This window comes from Strix uralensis, chromosome 11 (assembly GCF_047716275.1).
Source record: "Strix uralensis isolate ZFMK-TIS-50842 chromosome 11, bStrUra1, whole genome shotgun sequence".
Classification (NCBI taxonomy): Eukaryota; Metazoa; Chordata; class Aves; order Strigiformes; family Strigidae; genus Strix; species Strix uralensis.
In genome coordinates, this window is record NC_133982.1 from 19744168 (window position 1) to 19767538 (window position 23371).

General features: G+C 41.9%; 1 protein-coding gene across 5 annotated transcripts in view; it reads left to right on the top strand.

Moving 5' to 3' along the window:
* The window catches only part of CEMIP (cell migration inducing hyaluronidase 1), a 114365-nt gene that overhangs the window by 64858 nt on the left and 26136 nt on the right, over positions 1–23371 (top strand). For all 5 annotated transcript variants that reach the window (XM_074880217.1, XM_074880216.1, XM_074880213.1 and 2 more), the window contains exons 7-13: positions 2727–2797; positions 3544–3639; positions 4270–4391; positions 6556–6697; positions 7532–7723; positions 16935–17110; positions 17696–17905. In XM_074880217.1, coding sequence (XP_074736318.1) covers positions 2727–2797; positions 3544–3639; positions 4270–4391; positions 6556–6697; positions 7532–7723; positions 16935–17110; positions 17696–17905 — 1009 coding nt within the window. The remainder of the gene's footprint in view (positions 1–2726; positions 2798–3543; positions 3640–4269; positions 4392–6555; positions 6698–7531; positions 7724–16934; positions 17111–17695; positions 17906–23371) is intronic.

Sequence of the window (23371 nt, forward strand, 5' to 3'; positions counted from 1 at the left end):
CCACCAGCATACCGGTATGTGGAAAAAATACCTGCATCTTGGTGCATTATTTAAAACACTATTTTTAGGTGTGTTCTCAGTGTTTAAGTTCATCAACTTTCCAAAAAACATTGTCTGGATGGCAGCTGGGACCAGATTTACAAAGGCAGTTAGATGGCAGAGTGGAACACAGACAGCTTTGTCAGATGTATCCAAGCTCTTCTCCTTATGTAAATTGAACTTCCACTTCAATTTAATATAACAAGATTTAGACATATTGGTTTATGTTTCCAACACATCTATAACTATGAATAAGTATGTATATACCTGACAGGTGCTTTTTGGAATTTTTTGGAAGACCTTAAAAAAAAAAGTTCAGGATGAGGAAAATTACACACACACGTACATACTTTAACCTGTATGGCAAAGGAAGGCTCTGACAGAGGAGAGTGGATGGATTTTTCTCTCTAACATGCCCCTGTATGTGCTGTCATCGCTCACTGCCCAGCACCTGGTGAATCCTGGTTGTCAGATCTCAGCTCCCTGTGACAGCTGGGGCTGACCATGGGCATCGCTGAGACAATAACAGTGTAAGCCCCAGGCAGTAATTTGGCTTAGGAAATTTCTATTTTCACATTTTGTGAGGTGCCACTTGAGTCAGGCTATTCAGCCATAGACTGGGTTGTTTTCTGAATGGGGTGGTGGCGGGGGTTACATGGACAAATTCTTGTCTATCTCCAGTTGCTCCATATTCAACCAGATTGTAAAGCTGTGCAACTCCCCCTTGCTGTAGCAGAGCTGATGAGCAGTGCTGATTTATCCAAAAATGTTTCTGTGCTCCTGGCATCTCTTTCAGTTGCCTGTTTGCAGAGTCCAGAACATTAGGAATAAAAGAAAAATCTTGCATTCTTCTATTGTTGTTCTTTTGAAAAATGAGTTTACTCCTTAAGCGTGAGCTTTTTTTTTCTTCTACTAATAAATTAAAAGAAAGCCTTTCTGCACTTGATGACATAGTTGTTCTCTTTGGAATCCCACCCAAACATCACTGGTTTGGCTCTGGATTTACTGGTCCCTTCATTTCATATAGCCCACACAGATTGCATGTGTCCTTATGTGTCATGGTTGAATGACTAAAACTATTTTTAGTGATAAAATAACTGGGAGAAACAAGTATTTTAACATTATGAAATGGGGCCAAACCTTGATTTGCAGAACTAGACAGCTTCTTATTCTTCAGGTTATTTCTGAGATTATTTTTGGGCCATCATCTTTTTTGTCATTTGTTTCAAATTTGGTGACCAAAAAAACCTAATAATAATAATAATAATAAAAAAAAATCTGTCTTGCCTGCTGAGTGATAAAGTGTCCTTCCTGCCCCCATCCCCCTTCTCTCCCTGGATGGAGATCACAGCCCAGCAGTGCCTTCGGCAGTTGGCGCACAGGCAAGTTTTCCAGCAGGAGCATCTGGCTCGCTGGCAGGCTCCTGAGGCAGTTGTGCTGGCAGCTTCCGCTGAGCCTGTCCTGTGCTGGGGCCGAGGACACGCTGCTGGGAATGCCTCCTCTTGAGGAGCTGTGTTCGGTGTGTGTGGGGGGCCTCGGCACAGCATGGGGTGCACCACTGCTCACCCGGAACCTGCTCCTGCAGCCCCCAAAGCTGCGAATACCAGTAAAGCCCAGCTCAACGCCAGCCATGATTTGTGCGTGTTTTAGTGGCTATCTGTCAATGTCTGTATATATTTTCTTCTGAAGTCCCGGAGTGGTTTATAACTTCACTTATACCAGCAGATGGTAAATGTAAGGTGACCTGCAAGACTCAAGGGTGAATCTTGATGCAATTGAAATCACTGGGTATTTATACCTATAGAGACATGATTTAATCTATGGGACTGTTTGCTAAATTCAGGGTAGGGGTGACACTCTCCCTACCACCCTAAAGGCATTTTTTTTATTCTGTTAGTCATTAAGAGCAGATATGCCTGAACTACTCCTATTTCGAAAATAAAACTCCCTCCTGACCCCTACTAATAGGATTCACCTCCAAGGTTGGGAGGCACTTTAGTCTCTGTCTCCACTGCTTACTCATCCATGTGGTCATTCTCCAGTGTTGCTGATAGCTAATGAACTTACTCAACCAATAACCATCAGGCAGTAATGAACTTACTTCTGACATGGGATCAGATTTGAACAGACAATTCAGACTCATAAACCTTTATCCCTGTTCAATGTTCAAAATAAGGAAACTAGATATGCAGAGACTAGGTGGTTTTTATCATCCTTTGCCAGCCAGTCTGTCTATTAGAAATTCTCATAGGTCGTTCCAAAGACAATTGTGGTATACAAGGTTTCAGCATGAGCTAAATTTATTTAAGCAGAAGTGGTTTCTTTTCATATTCTTTAGTGTACATGCGCACACACACAAAAGAAGGATTTTCAGGGTCTCTGAGGAGTTACCAGTGTCCATTGGGTCTGTCACACACAAGCCTCTTTAAACACTCATTTAAAAGTGAAACACCCTTGTTATAGGAGTGTATTAAGTGGGGATTTGTCTTCAAACTTCCTTCTCTTTTGATATATTTACTGAAGAAATATAGAGTGTTAAGATATTTTTAATTTTAACTAAGCTGCCTGTCACACTAATCAGACTGTTTTGAATGCAGTGCCCCTGAGAAATGAAAGAACATTGGGCTATAAAAAATAAGTATCTCATACGTGACATAACTTGTTCATTTGTCATTTTCATTTTCCAGGCACCCATGGAGTTTTATTACTGTTAAAGGAAATCCCTCCTCTTCTGTTGAAGACCATATTGAATATCAAGGTAATTCACACACAAAATGCTGGCTAGACATTATCTCTGGAAGTTATTGGAGTTATGGCTGAGATTAATTTGGTCAATGGTGTTTTCACTTGACACTGCATTACATCGAAGCAGTGAGCAATTGATGGTTAGACAGATTTAATTGAATGCTCTCTGTATAAATTGCTTCTTCCCATTAATGCAGCTGAAGCAGCTAAGTGGGGTATAACCTAGGTTATCCAAACCCTGAGCTAAAAGATGACATCCTGCACCAGTGTAAATCCATGTAACCCTGTTGAGCTCAGACACTGCCTCTCTTAGATACAAAGCTATGGAGCAAACCCAGTTCACACCAGCTGAAATTTTAATCAGTGTATCCTGTATTGGTAGCCTCAGATACTCCTGCAAAACCATTTTCTTGCAAAGTGAAGACTTTTGAGTCTGTGTCTTTTCGTGACATTTTCAAGAGCAGCTAACAACATGGCTTGCTATGACATCAAATAAAAAGAGCAATATATTACAAATCATTGGGGTTTTTTATCCTCGCTTGATATTTGAAGATTTTTCCTTCTGATTGTCCAAGCTGTTATAAAAGTGTCTGAAGCCTCATTCCAAATCACTACAATTTTTTTTTTTTTGGAAGCTGTGCAGGGCTAATTCTGGATCATGTAGCCAAAATATGCAAACACACACGTGGGCCATTACCTTTTCAGTTCTGACTTTTATCGACTGCATTCAGTGATTTAACTGATGTTTGTTTTTTACAGGTCACAAAGGGTCAGCTGTGGCTAAAGTATTCAAACTATTCAAAGCTGAGAATGGAGAACATTTTAACATCTCTTCCACTAGTGAGTGGGTTCAAGGTAAGAGGTCTGTCTGACATTTAACTCCATGGTAGGCAGTTGACAAATAGGGTGAATCATCCTTTTTATTGCAATACTTTTCCATTTGAGAAGAGTGGACTTGCTGGCTGCTATTTACGTCACCACTAACCCAAGTAAAGAACACGCACGGATTCTTTCCCCAATTGTCTGCAGGACTCTCTGAATAACTGGGATCCTTTTTCCTTTACTGCACTGGGTATGAAATTCCATCTCTTATGATCTAAGAGATCACACACAACCTCTTACTTCTTTTGACTGCATAGTCATCATGTCCATGTTTCAGACAACATACAGTAACTGGTTGTAACTTGATCTGAAGATCAGAAAAGGCAGCTAAGGAGGACACAGATCCAAAATCCATACCTATTAATAATGCTCATACTGCATACTCCAATTATGTAGCTTTTAATAACTCAGCTCTCCCTTGGCTGGTTACACTTCACAGCATCATTAAAAGCGGCTGACAGACTGGCAGGAAGAGGCAGAAATCAGATCATCAGTGAAGAAACTTGTGAATGATATCTGAGATCATATTATGCTTCATGCATTTTTGTTGCATTCATTAAGCTTGACTTTCAAATGACTTTTCTTGTTTGCACTTGTCTCCAGATGTAGAATGGACAGAGTGGTTTGAGAAGCCTGATAAAGCAAGATCTAAGGACATGGAGAAGCTTTCTGACTTCAAAGCTGCTCATCCTGATAAAATCTGTAGACAACCCATTGACATCCAGGTAGGCTAGCTCACCGCTCGCTTTAGAGGGGCAAGTCCTCTTTGGACTGGCACTGAACTCAAAATAATTGTGCTTGTCAGTAATTCTTGTTTCTGAATAAAAGACACCAATTATTTTACTGCTCTAATACATAACCAACAAGATCCGGTATTCAGGCCTGTATCATTCTGAGACAAAAGTTTATAGAATTGAGCTCCTCTCAGTAAATTCTGGCTTCTGGCATGAAAAGGAGTACAGATGGGGTCATGGACAGCACAGATGCTATGATGAAATATGTGGTTCCCTACTGGAAGATTAAAAGGAAAAAACACATGAAAATTTCAGGTTTTAAATGATCCTGGAATAGACTCTACCTAAAAAATTAATCACGAAATGTAATGAGATGGTAAAGCTACCAGCTGTAGCAGGTTGTCAGAAATATCAGTGAGCTCGCAGCCATTTCTTGGAGTCAATTGTTTTTTCTCTGTGGAAAGAAATCTGAATTCTGTTTGGGGCAAACATCATAATTATGCCATCAAGCCAGCATGCTGAGGAGAAATCATATACCTTTTCTGAGACTGCAAAAGCCTCTTTAAGGACAAAAAAAGAAAAAAGGCAAAACCCAAGGTTTTTTTGCATATGTTCACCATATACTTTATATGTCTACCTGGTAAAACAACTATAGCAGAAGCATTGCCTAGCAAAACACAATAAAATACTTCATATCTGTGGGAGGCTGAACCTAAGGTTCCTGCATACTCTGAACCAGTAGAGTTGTCCTTATTCACAAGAATGTGACTATTGAAGTAAACGGGAATGCTGACAGTATGAGAGAAAGTTTCCAGGGCTAGATGTTATAAAGAATCTCCTCTTGAACAGAAAGGAAAAAGCTGCCCTATAATTTTCTGCCAGGTCTTAGCAAATCCACATTAATTTCTGCTTCCTTATACATATATTAGAAGTGACAACTTAGTTCAAAACAGGGGTCAGATGTTTGTTATGATACAATGCCCCTTCTAGCATGCGTATTAAAAAAGAAATAAGGAAGATATTCTTCTGTTCAAGAAACAAACCTTTTTTTCTCTTCTGTTAAATGAGCTACTTTTTGTTCCATGTATATTAAAAGCAAGACAACACTTTTCAGTTTATCCTGCAGATCTTAGGGCAAATCCTCAGGTAGTGTAATCTGGTGTTGCTCATTGCTTTCATAAAGTTACGCTGATTTATAGCAGCTGGCCTGCTCCAGCTATACTACATACAGGAAAATTGAAGATATGATGATAATAACAGAAGCGCGGCATAGCCAGAGGCACATTCCTTCAGCTGACAGTGCTAATCCTATACATGGCAGGAGGGTGTATGCATTAATAAAGAAGGTCTGCATGGTGAGAGAATCAGGATCAGACCCTTCATTGAAAGATGGCTTATCTCCTGGTACCTTGTTAAAATGCACATGATATTTGGATTGCCCAATGCAATGCATCACATTTTTGTGTAACGGTCAAGAGAGCTGCAAGCTATAGAGCTGGACTGTGAAATTTAACATGACCCTAAGAGGTGACATTGCTCCAGCAGGAACACAGGAGAGGCTACAACAGCTGCTTGGCATGATACAGCCTTTTTTCTCAAGGCAGCTCTACAGGCTGGTACTTGTATGTGAGAAATGTCCACCTCTTCTTGTTCCTTGTGGAGCAATGGGTATTGGAGCAGCTTTGGTTTTTTCTTAGAGAGACTGATCCATGCAATGAAGAAATAAGACCCCTACCTCTTTCTTCTCCAAGGTTCAGACATAGCCTAGCCACAAGCAATGAAATGAGTGCAGTTAAGAGGCTTGAAACCATGAGTTCATTTGTGTGCAAGCATCTGTGTTCAGTGTTTTCATCTGCCCTCAAACCAATGGCAAGAGAAAATCTAGGGCATCGAGGCAGATGTTAGTGAAGCTCAGAATACTCCTCCCAAAAAAGCACACAGTCTTAATATAGATACAGGAGAAAGGCATGCACCTAGCAATAATCTATGCAGCTCGTGGATGAAATAGCTGTGTTTGAGCACCAGCTGGAGGGCCGGCTGGATAGCACACATAACAGTCACAGCGTTTTGTTATACAACTGTTGTGCATCACCCAAAACAAAGCAAAAGCCTCTTCTGTTGGCATCAATGTTTTATATTTCTATTCTCATTACAGGCAATGACGCTTGATGGAGCTAATTTAACCACTGAGGTTTTCTACAAGAGTGGCCACGATTACAGGTTTCTGTGCCATGGCAAGGACCAGACGGGCGAGGGCTGCCAGAACTACAGAGTACGGTTCCTGTGTGGCAGATCTGGTACGTGCCCCATGTTTGAAAGCCAGACCAGGGAAAAACAGAAATACTGTCTTCCGATGACTGGCTCTTACTCGGTGTAAGAACAACTTGAGTAGTTTCCCAAGCTAAAACTTTGGCTGGGTTATTGACATGAACACAGATAAAATGGCTGAAGATTTATCTGAGGAAAAATTCCTGAGCACTAACGGAGGCAACAGGGTGGTGTCTCAAAAACCCAGCAAGGCTATGGCAAATACTTGGCAAGTCTCTTCCTGTAAATATCTTGTCTTTTGCTAAAGCATTTTGGGATGAGGTAGGATTAGTCAATCAGAATGTGTGAAGACAACAGGTTTTGAAAGTAATCCTTTATTTTGTAGTTATTAATTCCAACACCGCTGTCCCTAACGTGGTCATTAGACAGGTCATTAGGATTCTTCAACGCTCAACTGGCGGGAAAAGAAGGGTGGAAGACTGTTGTTTTGCTGGAAAAAACAGTCATTAAGTTAAAGACCACTTGGCTGCTGTAAATAACAGTGCCCAGCACCCACAAGTGCTGCTGCTAAGTGGGTGTGGTGAAAACGAGCCACTAACAGCTACATTTAAATTTAGTCCTGAGTTTAGTGGAAATTCCACCTGCCTGCAACTAAAGGAAAACACTTTCTTATTTGTTAACTTTCCAAGCCAAAGCCAGTAAAAAGCATGTTTGAAAGAATTAACTATTTTTTGTTGCATGAGGAAATCATAATTTTTGGTGGCATTCCAGGCAAAAAAAAAAAAAAAAGAAAAAAAAAAGAAAAGCAAGCATTTTCTGATAAGATTAACTGAATTCTCCACCCTTCCATTTTGGCTTTTCAGTGAAACCAAAGCTTACGGTAACCATTGACACTAACGTGAACAGCACAGTCCTGAATCTGGCGGATGACGTGAGCTCATGGAAACCCGGAGACAGGCTGGTGGTTGCGAGCACTGACTACTCCATGTACCAGGCGGAGGAGTTCCAAGTACTGCCATGCAGAGCCTGCAGACCCACCCAGGTCAAGGTAGCAGGTAAGGTGCTTCATCTTGTCATGCTGCTGTTGCAGTTCACCAAACGTGTCATTTGCACCAAGGTGACTCCATTAAGAATTGCAGAGTTGAAAGGCACCTGAATTTGATGGCTAGTTTTTAGATGCTTTTGGGAAGCAGGCATTTTGTGCTTGAAAGCCATCTAAGTTGATTCTGGTTCCTTTCTGCTTTGCCTTTTCATAGCTGACTCCATTTTTTGTCCCCAAGCATACTGTTGAACAGATGTATTTATTTGAGAGAGGCAAATACAGGTCATGTATTTGAAATGTTCAGTTTTACATAACTGTATTTGAAAACGTATCACTTCCTAGAAAGCAGATGAGCACAGCTGATCTGAAGAGTGAGCTAGGGCAGAGGCAGACATGAGAGACTGTGAGGCTATGAAGTAATGTGCAGCTGGCTATTTTCCTAAGAAAGTTATATTTAACAAGAACTGTAATCTTACATTTTAGAAATACTGTTTTGTACTACTGAAGCTACTGTTTCTCGTTTACTCTGTCTCTAGACAGTGATGTATTAACCAAATATTTCTGGAGTCATGTGGCCAGCAAGTTGTCCTGAGCCACAACACAGGGGGAGATGGAGTTGGTAGGGTGCTGCTTGAGTTAGTCTGACAGGAGGAGCAGCAACCTCTGCAGAGCCACAGCATTTTCTTCTTGAAGGGACTAGCTCAAATCCAGAACAAATTGCTTTTTGATGAAAAGACATTGTAGTCCAAGGATTGTAAAGTGGCCTTCAGATACTAAGTCCAATTAAGTAGCATAACCATGACGAAGCACAGACTATTACCAATATGAACATAAAAGTGGAATCCAGAGTGGGAGATTTGCATCTCCACTTGAGTCTGTGAAGTGGTCTTTCCCTTCTAGAACTGTACTTTGGTACACAGATAAGCAGAGCCTGGAAATACCGGATTAACTGCCTCTTCTGTGAATAGATTAGGAATTTTTAGCTTCTATAATTTACAAAACCAAGTTATTTTACAGTATCAAAGTATGTAATAGCTGAGGCTGTATTTCAAAGGCAGTATCTGCCTGGTCATAAATCTTGCATGTTACATTATCTTTTCCTTACACACTGGCAGTTGCTCTAGGCAGAGGTTTTGTCTGCATTTACAGTAAGATCTTTCTGAGAAACCATTGGAATATCCAATGCACCAGGGAGTTTGCTCAGTTCTGTGAAATGAACTACTTCACCATTATCTCTGATGTAACATCTTCTGGAAGATACAAATATACTTCCTTTGGCAACTGCCTCCCCACAGAGCTCTAGCCATTCATTGTTGGATGGCCCAAAAAAAGAGATGTTCATCAAGCCAAGAAAAATGTTATTCACAGTTTGAATGTATCATAGTCTTATGACTTAAAATGACTGGTACTTTCAAAGAAGACACATTTCCAAGCTGAATATTTTTCTTGAGCAACTTTTGAGCTATTGGAAAAACTGCACCAGACTAGTATGATACAAGTCACATCATGAAGATGATCTTGGAAGATCGTCAGTAAAAATAAAAGTGACATAGGAATATTTCTCTTAGGCTTCCCATAATCTACTGGATCTGTGAAATCCATGTAATTACATTTATCTTCTACAACAATGACAACTAAGTTAGTTCAAGGAAATTAATAAAGGGTTGAAAACAATAAAAAAGTTCATGTGAATTTGAAGTAAAGAAGCAGTGGAAACACTTGTTAAAGTAATTGTGCTCTTGGTCTCCGATTACTCTTTAAGAGAATTAGGACATTCCTTTTATTACCACAGATGACATGAACACCAGGGCCAAAGTCTGCCCTTACTTATAGCCAGGCAACTCCATTGACGTCAATGGGATTTCACTGATTATATAAATCAAGGCAAGATCTAGTCCAGTAATAAAAATCACATCCAACTTTCTTGTAACAAAGGCACATTCACACTAGAAAAATAAAATAATCTGCCTGATTCTAAATTCAGTCTAGATGAAATAAAACCTGGGCAAGGCTGAGATGTCCCCTGTCTTTAGGAGCCAGGAGATCCCTGTGGCCAGCCATGGTGTAACTTCATCCATTGCCCTGTGCCATGAGGTGTAATTAGCCAACATAAGGACCGTTAATGAGCCAGGGGGTGGGTGCTCTCCATGCCTCCTCCCCTCTGCAATTCCTGCAGCTGCCTGCAGCCTGCACAACTCTGCCTGCACTCTGCCTGTGCTCTGCCTGCGCCCTGCCTGCGCCCTGCCAGGCAGGCGACAGTACCACAGCAGTGGGTTTTGAGGTGTGCGTGTTGCTGGAGGAGGCAAACACCGCCGTGCTGAGTGCTTGGCTTGCACTGAAACCTGTCTGTGCACATACAAATCCACTGTCCCATGATCAGGCACTGACTTTGATGAAACTTGTTGGGATTCAATTAATTACCTGAGAGACTTTTGTCAATAGGGCTTTATTTGTCCCAGTAGCTCATCAAACACTGTGTGAAGGGAGAATGGCCAACAGAGAGCAAGCACATAAAAATGGCTGGCAAGTAGTGGGCTGGCTTCTAGCCTTAGCACAGATGAGCAGCCCCTGCACAGCCTGTGCCTGCACGGCCACATCAGGCTCTTAATTGCATGCAGAGGATGTTCATCATAAATGTCTGCCTTCCTTTTGCTATGTGAGATATGCAAGATTGCTTTGTTCCTTCCGAGAAAAGACTTCCACACATAGATACAGCTACATACAGGGTCTCAGAGAGATTTCATTTGTAATAAGCAGAATGGCTTAATTTTCCTAAGAGTTTTAGTTTAGCAGCTGAGAACTTCAAGATTCTGTCCTTTGAAAGACAAATGATAAAACCATTCCTACTCATGATGGCTTATTTCCCTTTTAATCTTTATTTTTTTCCTTTCAATTTTTTTTTTTTTTTTTTTTAAAATGAAACCTATATGTCAGGTCTGAACTACTTAAGAGTCTCTTTGTTTTAAAAAAAGCAGAAAACCTCCACTTTGTGGACAGACAATTTGGTGTGGCAGCCGCTTGGCATACCAAGATTTAATTATAACTGATGCTGTCATCATTTAATAATATTTTAATAGATAAGTTTTAGTGTATTGTGCCAAATAAGTTACACTCATTGGTTAGCTCATGTCCTTTTTATATTTGATACTTCCTGTTGAAAACTCATACTTTCTTTACTTGCTAGAAATGGATTGGAGGCTCATCTTTTCAAAACAGCTTAAGACCATTAATACTCAATTGCCATCAGGTTTTAGTAGGATTTAGTTGTCTAACTGTGGACTTCTGCAAATCTCAGTGTAGAAACGGAGGGAGGGCACCCAGGTACTGATCTTGTGCACTTCTTTATTGGAGTACTTACACTAATGTCAAAACTGCGGCTCCCACGAGTAAGTGTGGTTTGCTTGAGGACTCGGCTCTGCAGGTCCTGCTCCCGGTCAAATGGTCATTCACTTAAATGGAACTTTTTTCTCCACTTGCCTCCTTTGTTTAACTTTTTGTCGCTTGTCAGTTTTGTGCCTAGATTATTTTCTCTGTGGGAACAGATTAAAACTGTTTGATCTTTCAACTTCACAAGGTTTGGGGAGGGACGACAGTACAGGGCAGAGGGAGGGAGGAGGAAGGAAGGAAGGAAGGAAGGGTTGTGTTGTTATGATAGAACTGGATAGTAGGAAAGATCAAGTATTTTGTCTAGTTTCCCTGGGAAACAAGTCTTATCTGCATCTTGGTTGCTCTGTATGAAGTTACTACTAATGCTGATAAGTTTCACCATGGAACAAAAATGATGAAATGCTCTTTTGTGCTCCTATATGCTCTTGATAAAGCATGAAAAAACTATTTGTGCCTGGCATAATTACTCCAGTTATCCCACATACTGGTGAATCTATGATTACAAGCACACATATCTTAAATCCTGCTTATTGGGTTGCAAATACTAGAGAGATACAGAGTTTACTGTGATCTTGTTCATGCAGAGAACTTTGAATTAAAAATGTAAATACATAGTTGTCTGACAACTTCACAACCTGTATCAGCATTCATCTTGTGCTGTAAGGATGGGAGAAGTTACTCCACTACCAAAATTCAGATACATTTAAGGATTTAGGTGGTTCTGTTTAGAAGTTGGCATCATTTTGGCTGCATTAGGAAAAAATTCTTAATTGAAAGGGTTATCAAGCATTGGAACGGGCTGTCCAGGGAAGAGGATGAGTCACCATCCCTGGAGGTATTTAAAAGAGCTGCAAAGTGGCGCTTAGGGACATGGTTTGTGGGACTTGGCAGTGTTAAGTTTACAGTTGGGCTCAATGATCTTAAAGGTCTTTTCCAACCTAAATGATTCTACCATTCTATGATTGTAAGCTCTTTTTTTTAAGGCAACTCTGGTGCTTGAGGGCTGGTCAGGAAATGTTGTGAAATGGCCCCTTCTAACAGTCTTTCAGATCTCTTTCTTCTACCTCTGGGCATTGCCTAGAAGCAGAGTTGACAGAAACATACTCAGTTTACATAGCAGTACAGAAGGGTTGAGTTTGGGCCTGATTTAAGTAAGGATCTGATCTGTTTGTCCACCACACCTGCCTAATCTTCCCATCCCAGCTGCAAGAACTTACATGTCAGGAAAAGGAGAGGAAAAACCTGGAAGGTCAGAGAGGGAGAACCTAGCATTTACGGAGTATGTCAGTAGAGTGCCAAGTACCTGCTGCAGAAGGACGGCATTAGGTGGGACAAGAGAGGGCTTAGGAAAGAGTGTGACACTGCCATTGGGATAAAACACTAACAGACCTTGCAGAGAACTTCTCAGTGCTCACAGTTAAAGCTAACATGAGCAGATGCACTGCCCTGAGTCCACATCAATCCTCCTGTCACACCTATCTGCAGCCGTAAGATCCACTCATTTCAACCTTGAAACCAAACAGCTACAGAGGCTTTGATCCAACACAGTATTTAAGCATACATTTAATAATATCCATGTGAACTCAAGGCTCTTCAGACTCCTACAACGGAGGGTGTATTTCTGACCTTTGCGGGAGACCATGCAGGATCTCGAAGGAGAAAAGGGATGAAGGCCTATAATAGGATGAGTTACCCAGCAGGTAACTGTCCCAAGAAGGCTTAGTTAACTCTGAACTCCTTATAAAGTTTCATCCTTTCTGCTCTATGTCTTTTTACTGGAAACTTAATTTGCCATATAAAAGTTATGAATTTGAGGAATATTTATTCTCTAAGACATCAGATTGTACTGCATGACTCAAGAAGCTGGTCAGCTCACCCAAACTGTGCTGTATTGCATTACAGGCTTGCAGCTTAGGGATGCAATAGCAAACCCCATGAAGATAATTCAGAATAATGAGGATTTGACAGGATGCCTCTGTGAACATTTGTTCATTATTAAATATAAGCAATAGGGGCATTACCACCAGTGATGACAAATGTTTGGCAAAAATGCTAAATCAGACAGAGGTCTGGGCTGGCATCTGCAATGAGTGGCACTGATTTTAAAGATGCCCTGAAGGATTCACTGTCACTGGATTAGATGGGTTGAACAGACAAGTTTGTGTTTAGCATTTCCTTTAAAAACTCTTTTTTAAAAAATATTTAAAGACCACGAGAGAGAGGGTCTTAGCCTTAGAGAGTCCAAAGGAGAACAAAAGACTGTTTAGAGAAAAAACAAATAAATCCAGGAGCATCTTAGCTCCACTTTATCTTCCCCAAACCCAGACCTTCAAGTACCTGTTTCACTTCTGAAAGGGAGATTTAGCAGTCTGTGGCACTTAGAGCCAAGGCATTCAGGACTGCATGAGTGTACCTGGGAGGGTTTTCAGAGACATCTGTGTGACTTGATAGAGCTGAGCACTCTTCCACATCTGTAGCAGCTGAAATAGTTTTAAAATACCACCTTCCTAGGTTTGATAAGGCCTGAGACCCAGGTTTTATGGCTCGCTTCAAGTATGGCAGGTTTTCCTGGAGCTTTGTACAGTTTGGAGAGACTGCTTTGAATTGCTTTGTTGACATAAGCATGCCCTTGATTAGTGGAACATCTATGTTTGTTTTAATGCATACTTTCTTTTAATAATTACCTTGTCTTTACCAACAACCGGCAACTTTAATAGTCACTGTCTGAGTAATAAGCATGGAAATGTGCTCATATTTTGCTGAATCAAGACTTCTACCAAGCAAGCCTACACAGTAAAGAAGTTGTTCCCTGTGAATTTACATTTTAGTAACTGGAGGCACTGGTATGACAAATACAGCAGCAAACCCAGGGTATTTGTCCTAGTCCATCACACAGGCCTGTTGTGGGGAGATGTAATCCCTGTCACTTCAAGGCTTTGTTTAGTTTAGATTGTAACATGGCACAAGCCTGGCTTGCTGGCAGGGCAACATCTGTCTGTGAGGGATGCAGCAAGATCGAGCCCAAAGGAGGAGACAGTGAATCAGTGACCCCTGGGTCTGTTAGCAGCTGGGCAATCATGGGCATTGGCTTTGATGCTTAATCAGCAGACACATTCCTCCCATGTTCAAAGCACAGTGATGCCTTTTTAGTATCAAACCACTTCAGTGCTTGTTTGCAAACCCCTGGCTTGGCTTTGCCCATGGTCAGTGCTCAGGGTCTCAGATATTGTGGCTGATCTCTGGGAAGGCTCCACGTGCTGGCTGTGAGGAGCAGCCTAACTTCAAATTTCTAGCTCTGCAGAGTGAGATGCTCCCGTCCCCATGTGAACTCCCTGAGCTCACCATGGAGCAGCCTCTTTTCTTTTTTTTTTTTTTTAATGCCCATCACTAAACATGTCCCAGCAGCTCCCTGAAAGTGCCACATGTCTATAAATGCACATCACGGTGCTCCCAGCCCCATGGGAAGTGCCCAGTGCTGGAGTGCTGGGTTCCCAGATGGCATTTACAGTACCTGAGGGCTTCCGTGCCAGGGTTTGTCTCCCACGAGCAGTTTCAGGAGCATGGCCCCATTGCCATGGGGAGCTTGAATTTCTGGCTGCCTTGAGGAGAGGTTTGTTTTTCAAAACTCTGTTAAAGGAGCTATTATTCAAAATCCACTTTTACGTTGGAAGGGGATTGCTTTCCGTCTCTCCTTTTATCTCTAAACAAGTCAAGTCAGCAAAAGCACAAAGTGAAAAACAAGCACCCAAGAAGTTATATTTAGAAACTGGTTAGTCCGTATTTAACATTCCTGTCAGTGCTTACCCTATTTTGCATGTCTGGACTGGTGTTAAATTAAATTAAATACATGCAAGCATGACATTTATTATTCTAGAGCTCAGCACATGAATAACAAAACTGCCTATCTAATTTCACTGCCACAAATCCTGGAGATGTGGCTTCAAATAGGATGTTCTTATGATTATCTGAACGTCTTCCTGCATTTCAGTAAATTAAGGAAAGGTCATCTCAGGGGGAAACTGAAAAATAACAGCTTAAAACCAGTTTCATAACAAGAGGCTGCGCTCCTTAACAGACTTGCTCAAGGGTCCAGCAAAGAGTATCCTTGTGTAGGGGACACTCACTGCAGTGGCTTTTTTAATGTGTGAATAAGGGAAGTGAAGCTGCTTTTATGGACAGGCTGGGTCTGGTTTTAGCCACGCACCTGATAAGGCTCACTGGCTTCAGGGCAACAACAGAGGGAAGCCCAGGACTTTCTAGGGTGGCAATTGCAAAAGCAGGTGAGGTGCAAACCCATGGCCTTTTGCAGCCCCTTGTTTCTGGGGCTGAGCATGGAGCTCAGAAGAGCTTCATCTTCCCACCATAGCCCTGGGTAAAAACATCCACCTGTTCTGCCTTCACCACTCCTCTAGTTAGAGAGTGTTTTTTCACATGATCACATTATTTTGAAGGCAGAGGTGCCAAGGCAGAGGGCACATGTAGTGGTGTGAACCCCTCCTCACAACACAGCAGTCTCAGAGCAAGGTGGAGTACTCATCCTTCCTAAATCCCAATATTACCATCAAACTACACTGCTCCCAGCTGTGAAAGAAGAGGGAGTGAATGGTGTTTGCTTTTCTTTGTTATAAAGTCAAAGCACCATGTTTTGGTTAAAAACAAGACTGTTTCAATGTTCAACATCCTCCCCTCAACTTGGCACCTCTGCTTAAGCATAAAGTGCTTTGCAGCGATAGCCAGGCTTCAGGCTTGCCATTTGTTTCTAATTACGGATTTGAATGACTCCACTGAAATTAAATACGTGCAAGTGTAGCATTCCTTAAAGTTCAGTGTTTACTTAAAGAGTTTATTACTTATTTTTACTGGAATAATACAGAATGTAGTCAGTAAGATGAACCTTTTCCCAACTGCATTCTCTGCAGAAAGCTGCGGAAGGAAGGAGGGAGTATGAATATCTTTGAATGAAATTACAGCAGAGATGATTTTGCTTTCTAGACATCTGCACTGCCTGGACTTCACCCCTTTCTAGTCAGGCCAGGGAAAGCTTTCTGTGCTTTTAACCCCTCCATGGATCCAGGTGTGTGTGCGGAGGATGTTATGAGTGATTTGGCCTGGCAAAGGGGGATGTGGCATGGGGCAGATGGAAGATCCAATCAACTCCAACTACACCAGGGCAGAGGGAAGTGTTGAGAGCAGGTTGGAGACATGGGCAGACCTAAAATTGAGAGGTTTGGGAGGGCAGGCAGTGGGAGGTTTTGCAGTCCACAAGCTGGATGAGCCGTTGCAATTGTCCCAAGTCACAATTTCCACAAGGCTTTCTGCCCAGTTCTCTCCTTGCTTAGATTAACAGCCATGACGTTAACAGGATCAGACTGATGCTCACCGTGAGTAGTGCTGTGGGATCTGAGCAGCTCCCAGTGTCTCACTATAGGAAGTGCTGTGCTAACCTTGGGGATTTAGACTTTTCAGTAGCTACATCATCAGTTTTCTTTGCATTGGATGTTCGCGCATGGCTGATTGTAATCCAAAGTAAAAAGATCTCAAATGATTGCAGTCCCTTTTCAAGGTAGAAAATGTGTTTTGTCTAACAGACTGTTGGTTTAACTCCCTGGCTAAAAGAAGCAACTTAAGACCAAAAATCCCACTTCCTCTCTGCAAATATCTCAGCAAGACCTTGGGTGACACCTGTGCTCCAGTCTTCCCTCTTTTGAGAGTCAGCCAACGGTTTTTGCTGACTCAATTACTGCTTTTAATTACCATGCCAACCCCACCACAGGAAGCACAAGGGGAAACCAGCAATGTTGGTAGAGTAACCCTGAAACTGGATCTTGTTCCTTTAGGGAAAGCAACATACCTCCACATTGGTGAAGTCATTGATGGCGTCGACATGCGGGCAGAAGTGGGGCTGCTGAGCCGCAATGTCGTGGTGATGGGTGAGATGGAGGGGCGGTGCTATGAGTACAGCAGCAATTTATGCTCCTTCTTTGATTTCGACACCTTTGGGGGACACATCAAGGTAGGACTGGAGCCCTCTCCTTGCACTTTCCTCCACCCAGCCACACCTTCACATACCAAGGAAGCCAGGATGCAGAAGGGAAAAATCCCTCATATCAGCCAGTGAGCAAACAGCCCCTCCCAACAGTGCAGCAGATCCACCCTGCTGCTGCCGCCTGTCCCTTGGCTTTGAAGTGCACCTCATACCCCTGCAGATGTTGCTCATCCAGCCAGGCTGGTGCTCAACCCATCAAAGATACAGTCTACACATCCTGATCCCAGTTTTCCCCAGGTTCTGGTGGTGCTCAGCCCAGGGTGTTTGATTTGAGCCCAGCTGACTGAAACTCTTGGAAAACATTAAATGCAAAGGGTTTTCCTTCTAAAATGAAGTCAAATGTAGCCATGGCAGCAGTGGTGGGAGCAAAGATCAACTATGGTTCCCTTAGCCACCCTGACCCTCTTTCCCTCACTCTGCAGCCATACATTCCCTTCCACACAGTAAATCTTTCTAGCAGATACTGTACAACCTTTCCTATCCCTGTAGTCCCCTCCTTCTTGCCCTCAACAGTCTTTTATATCTCTTGACTGATGTTCTGTTGTTCTCCAGATTGGTCTTAATTTTAAGGCTACCCATATTGAAGGTCTAGAACTGAAATATATGGGCCAGCAGACAATGGGACATTACCCAATTCACTTCCATATGGCTGGAGATGTGGATGAGAAAGGAGGCTACAACCCTCCGACATATGTGAAGGATGTCTCCATCCACCATACCTTCTCCCGCTGTGTCACAGTCCATGGATCCAATGGTTTACTGGTAAGAAGCCCTGAAGTCTACCTTAGAGATCAAGCATGAATATAGCTTAATTATTGCAGGGTGATGTGTTTTATTGTTAGAGCTAGTGTCTGACTCCTCCCCTCATCCTAATTATGTGGCTATATATTCCAGGCATACATCAACCTCCATTAAAAAGGAGGAGGCCAGTGTGGCACTGTAGGCTGTGCATGACTCAGAGCAGGCAGAGCTTTTGTCTGTGTGCAGTGATGTCTGCAGACCAGCCCATCTCTAATGAGTAGTTGGATCTATCTATGGACAGAGAGCTTGCTATTTAAAGAGGATAATCAGAAGGTTCAAGTGTGCTTCATCTTTTCTGTAATAAAGGTTTGTGTTTGCAATGCCATCCACAACATCAAGCACTCATAGAGCTCTGATTTGTCAGAGCTGCCCTCCAAATCCTTTAGGATAAATCTATAAAATGACCTATGCTTACCAGACAAGTTACAGCACACCAGAGATGGTAAGAACATGTTCAGATTCTCCCCAGATGTAGGGGCGCCTTCTTTGGGATAAGGATGCACAGGGAAAACAACACTACCTTACTGAGCATCCTGGAGACTGGCATTTAACCCCGAAAGGCTTTCCTCACTTTTATACCATCTCTGATGGCTTTTTCTTACCTATATTCAGGAAATGTACAGAAATCTATCCCAAAAGCAGAGCTGCTAAAGGTGTGAAATAAACATCAGGTTTGACTAGACAACTTTTCCCCAAGTATCAGCTCAAATATGAAGTCTTACAATGACAAGATTTCTGTAGGCAAAGGACTCGCACCCATTTAGTAGGATTGCAGTGTATTCCAAAAGGAGAAAATTGAGTCAGAGCTCTGAAGAGCAGCATTTGTACAGTCAACCCTGCTAACAAATATAACAGAGTTTTAAAAGAAGACATATCACCGGCAGTTGTCACCTGGATAGTCACTGTACATTAGGAGTTCATATGCATACCACGTTTTAAAGTTACAGTTCCATCTCATAGTAGGAGCCTGTAAGGATCTATGTTCCTTGAACTTACTTGGGGAATAGCATTTGCTTTTAACACCTATCTAAGAGATAATTTTTTCCTTTCTTGCTGCTGAATGCTACCTTCTTTACTGACTGTAGCACGTGGAGGGCTTTGTCTTACAGCCTTCCTTTTGTCAAGGACTGCAGGCTACTAAAAGTGGCAACATTGGAAGGGAAAGTCACAGGCATAATTAAAATGCACAGAAGTTGAAGAGAGGGCATTGAAATTGCAGATCCAGAAGCAGAGCAGCTTTTATCTGCTATTTATGAATCTGAGGTTTTGGGTTTGACCTTTATCCTTCTAAGTTTATAACACGATCCTAAAAACCTACCAAGTGAACATGGCTTCTGAAGAAAAAAGACATTCTACGGTATAAATTATATAAGGCATTTAGGGTCATATGGCATCCTCCCAATTCAAAGTCACCAGTACAGGGGCTTAGTATTCAATTAATGTGCAGAGTGGAAGGGCAGCATTGCGGGATTCATTTGTTGCACCATCATGAGTTGTTACCAATGGCACCATAAACACATTCGCTGGCTGCACAGAGGTTGCACAGCTGTTGATGAGCTGCAGACCAGCTAAAGCCCTGCTTCTGGATCTAACGTGAGCTCTTCATTCCACGTTGATTAATACTTGCCAAACCAAATACCCAGAGCCTGGCATTTTTCTTATCAGTCAGACGGATGGGTTCATACAGAGCATTTGGAAATAGTTCTGTCTCTTGTGCTTTCTCCAAGAGACAACTGTGCTGTGGGGGATCCATGGCATAGGGATCCATGTGCTCAGGTTTTTCCAGCCAAGATGGCATGATGAAATTTAGACAGGCTGATGTAGCTGATGAAAGCAGCTTGATTCTCTTGCTATTACTCAACAGCCACAATTCCCTAAATGACCATGCTTTGCCTCCATGAGAAAGCACCCAAGAGAAATCCTGGAATTTAGGTCATATAATCTGAAACATTAGTCAAGAATTTAATCCCTGTTGATTATAGTTTATCAAAATGTGTGAATACTAAACTCTACTCATAGCACTTTACCCGTTTTTTATTTTAACCATATAATTATTGATGACAGCTGAAAAGAAAGCCCCAGTGAAATAAAGCAATCTGACCAAGTTTGCTCAGTTGCATCACAGAAGACATGCTCCAAAGGTTGCATCACTTAAATGTTGTTTCATTGCTCTGTGATAGACATCTGCAGTCAGCAGGTCCATGCCTTGATTCATCAGGTGATCCCACCACAATCTCATCTGTTTTCCGACTCTATTTTCCTTCCTTTCCTCTTCCTTCTGCCCCAGATATATTCACAGACACCCACAGGGGTGTCTGATGGTTACAGCAGTTACTCTATACATTTCCTAGTTGCCTGTTATCTTCTTACTTGGACAACACTACCTGTTTCTACATGCATGAACACCATTTGTGCAAACAGTGATGAGGTCTGTCTTTCCCCAGGTAACATTCAGTCCCTCTGAGATCAGATAGATCCAAAGCATACTTTACTGGGGAAACATTTGCCACGATGACGTGCACAAACCACGCTTTGGAAATAGCCATACAAAAAAATCTAGCTGGGGTATTAAGCCTCAGCATAGCACAGCACTTGATAATGTCCTTAATGTTAAGCATTGATTTCAGAGGGGCTTCTTGCATGCCTGTGGATGAGTACCTGTGCAAATGCTCTAGCAAATGGGAGAGGGACATCAGTTATTTTTAACTGTCATTAAAGCAGACTGGTAATTTACATACAGGCTCCCTGCTTGCTTTGCTATTGCTTTTCTCATGTCACTTCAGAGATACTCATACTGAAAACACTAGGAGAAAAGAGCGTCCAGTTATTCCTGATGACAAAAATGTTTTTTTGTGGGTCTGTACAGTGTGCTAAAAGTCACTATCTCAACATTAGCTCACTTCCATTGATGGGCTATTCTGCACTTGTCTGCAAATTTATATTCACTGAAAGTCACAGAGGGTCCTTCTGGAAATATATCTGTAGAAATTCTTTTCTCACCATAATTATTGTTTGAAAATGCAATAATTGCCCAATGTTTTCTTTAATATATTGGCCATAAAACCACCTAGTTACACCACTGCTATCCCAGAAATGAAACTTTGCTCTGATTCCCACTCTCTCCACTGGATCCCAGTGTGCAAGCTAAAATAGAAACAGCCACTAGGGAGGGAAATTAAATGGAGGTCAATAAACAGTCTGGCAGAATCCAGGACAGAGCTGTATTTCATGGAATAGGAGGTTGTGCTCTCTAACTGATTCATCTGCTCATTCAACTGTATCTGCTTTTACTAATTCAGCTATACTACACAGCAATTGTTTTACCATGAAGGGCATTATATGGCCATAAATTGCTCATGGTTAAAGTAAGATTATGGACTATTAGAAAGGTTGTAATAAAATAAAAAATTAAATCCATTGGAAAAGTTATTTTGGAACAAACATCTCCTTTCCTATTCAAGCATTTCAGTACTGGGCTTGTGCATGAAAACATGCATGGGAAACTAAGTCAGAGCAGACCAAGAGATGAGATACGTGGAAAGTAATTAATCAAAAGGAGGGCGACAAATACAATAGGGACCAGGTCCTTGGCTGATAACTCCATGTTGCTCTGTGGGCTTTCAGGGGTGAGTTAGAACAATGGGTGTTTGCTGGCTCTAAGCCCCTCTTGCCAGTGTGCACCCCTCTCTCACAGTACCAGGAGATGTGTTCCCCTGTGATGTTACTCCCTGTGCACAGATGGGGGCTTTGCTCCAGCTAAAGTCTGGTCACTGCAGGTTTTCATGTCCCAGTCCTGGTGCAGTGCTGTGCTGGCTGGAAAGATAAATGGCCATACAAAGTGGCTAATATTTCTCTAGGGAAACTGTTTCCATCATCTGAATGTTGCAGCACCATTACTTACGTGTCTTTGCAGTATTACTGTTGTGTGAGAGAAAGCTAATAGGTTTTGGTGGAAGTTTCTGTGCAATTTTGACAGCTCTGTGGTTAAAAGACTTCCTATACATGTTGGAAAACTTCTTCTGAAGATAGCTCACTCTCCTGAAGTGTTCTTCTGTCCTGTAAACTTTTACAATTACAAGGCTGGCACAGCTCATTCTTCCCAGAGGGGACAGTTCAGTCTAGTACAACCGTTTTACACCTAAATAAAGAAGCCTAAACCTTGCAAAAGCTGTCATCTAATTAGATCAGGGAAGTCAGAAGTAAATTTCAGTGAGGTAGCTTAAAGGAATGCACCACTCTGCAGGTCATTTTATCTGTGTTTAATTTACTGTGATGACTCGTGTTCAGAGATTTGAGTATTTACACTGGAGCATGGATGATACATAATAGATGTGTGTGCAGATGTAAGCTTGTAATAGATTTGGCAAGTCAAGTGTTCTTTCTTATGTGAAAACATATTTGTAGTCATTTCAACACTAGTCCTGGGATTTTATTTGAAATGGGTGCTCCTTGCGTTGAGAATGAGGTATGAAGATGACAGAGCTGTCTCAGTCCTGTTTACAAAAGTAGTTCAGGCACTTGAGCACCCAGGTCTCTCAGTGACACCATAAAGAAAGAACAGATCTTCTATCCAGTTTAATATTGTCTTTTGCACCTTGGCAATTGCTGTTTCACCAGCAGCATTTGTAGTAACACATTGGTGTCAGGCTAACCTTCGCCAGGAAGGTTTAATAAGTCCAAGGTGGTTGATGCATGATGGCTGATGGGAAGAGTAAGGAGAGAGCCCAGGAGAGCCAGCACTTCACCTGGCCAATGGACACCTGAAATTGATTTTCCATATCCCAGACATATCCACTAACAACTGACTTGCTGGGCACAGTGTGTCTGAGGACTGTTGTTTCCCAGCCAGTCCTAGCCTTAGGCTTTGAATTCACATATCTGCTCCTGAAATTGTTTTCTCAGATCTTTCAGTGGTGTGATGGGTATTGTTCTGTCCAACACAACGGTGTCCCAATGTTAACAACATTCAAACCAAAACCAGAACAGCACTGATTAACACCAGCTGATTTGTCTCAGGGTCAAGTAAAGCTTCTGTCAACAACTTGGAAGAAGTATCAGGTCAAACCTAAAACAAGCCAGCCTGTCTGGAAAACAACTTGCCGCCTCTCTGATAGCCTGAAAAAATATTTTTTCAGCTCAGCTGCATTTCTCAGCTGCATTTTATGTAGCTGCTCATGTAACTCCACGTGAAGATGAATGAGCCCAGATGTGATTTGAACATCTAACATCCTCCGTTCATCTCCCACCCCATGTCTTTTCCAGCCTCATGCTAAGACCGTTTCTGATTTCACAGGCCGACAAAAGAATGGAATGAGCATTTCCTAGGTGATGACACATTCTAATTAAATTTAAGTGTTGGAGTTATTGCTTAGACTATAAACTCTTAAGAGCAGAGAGTGATCTTGCTTTTGTTTTTGCTTATACACC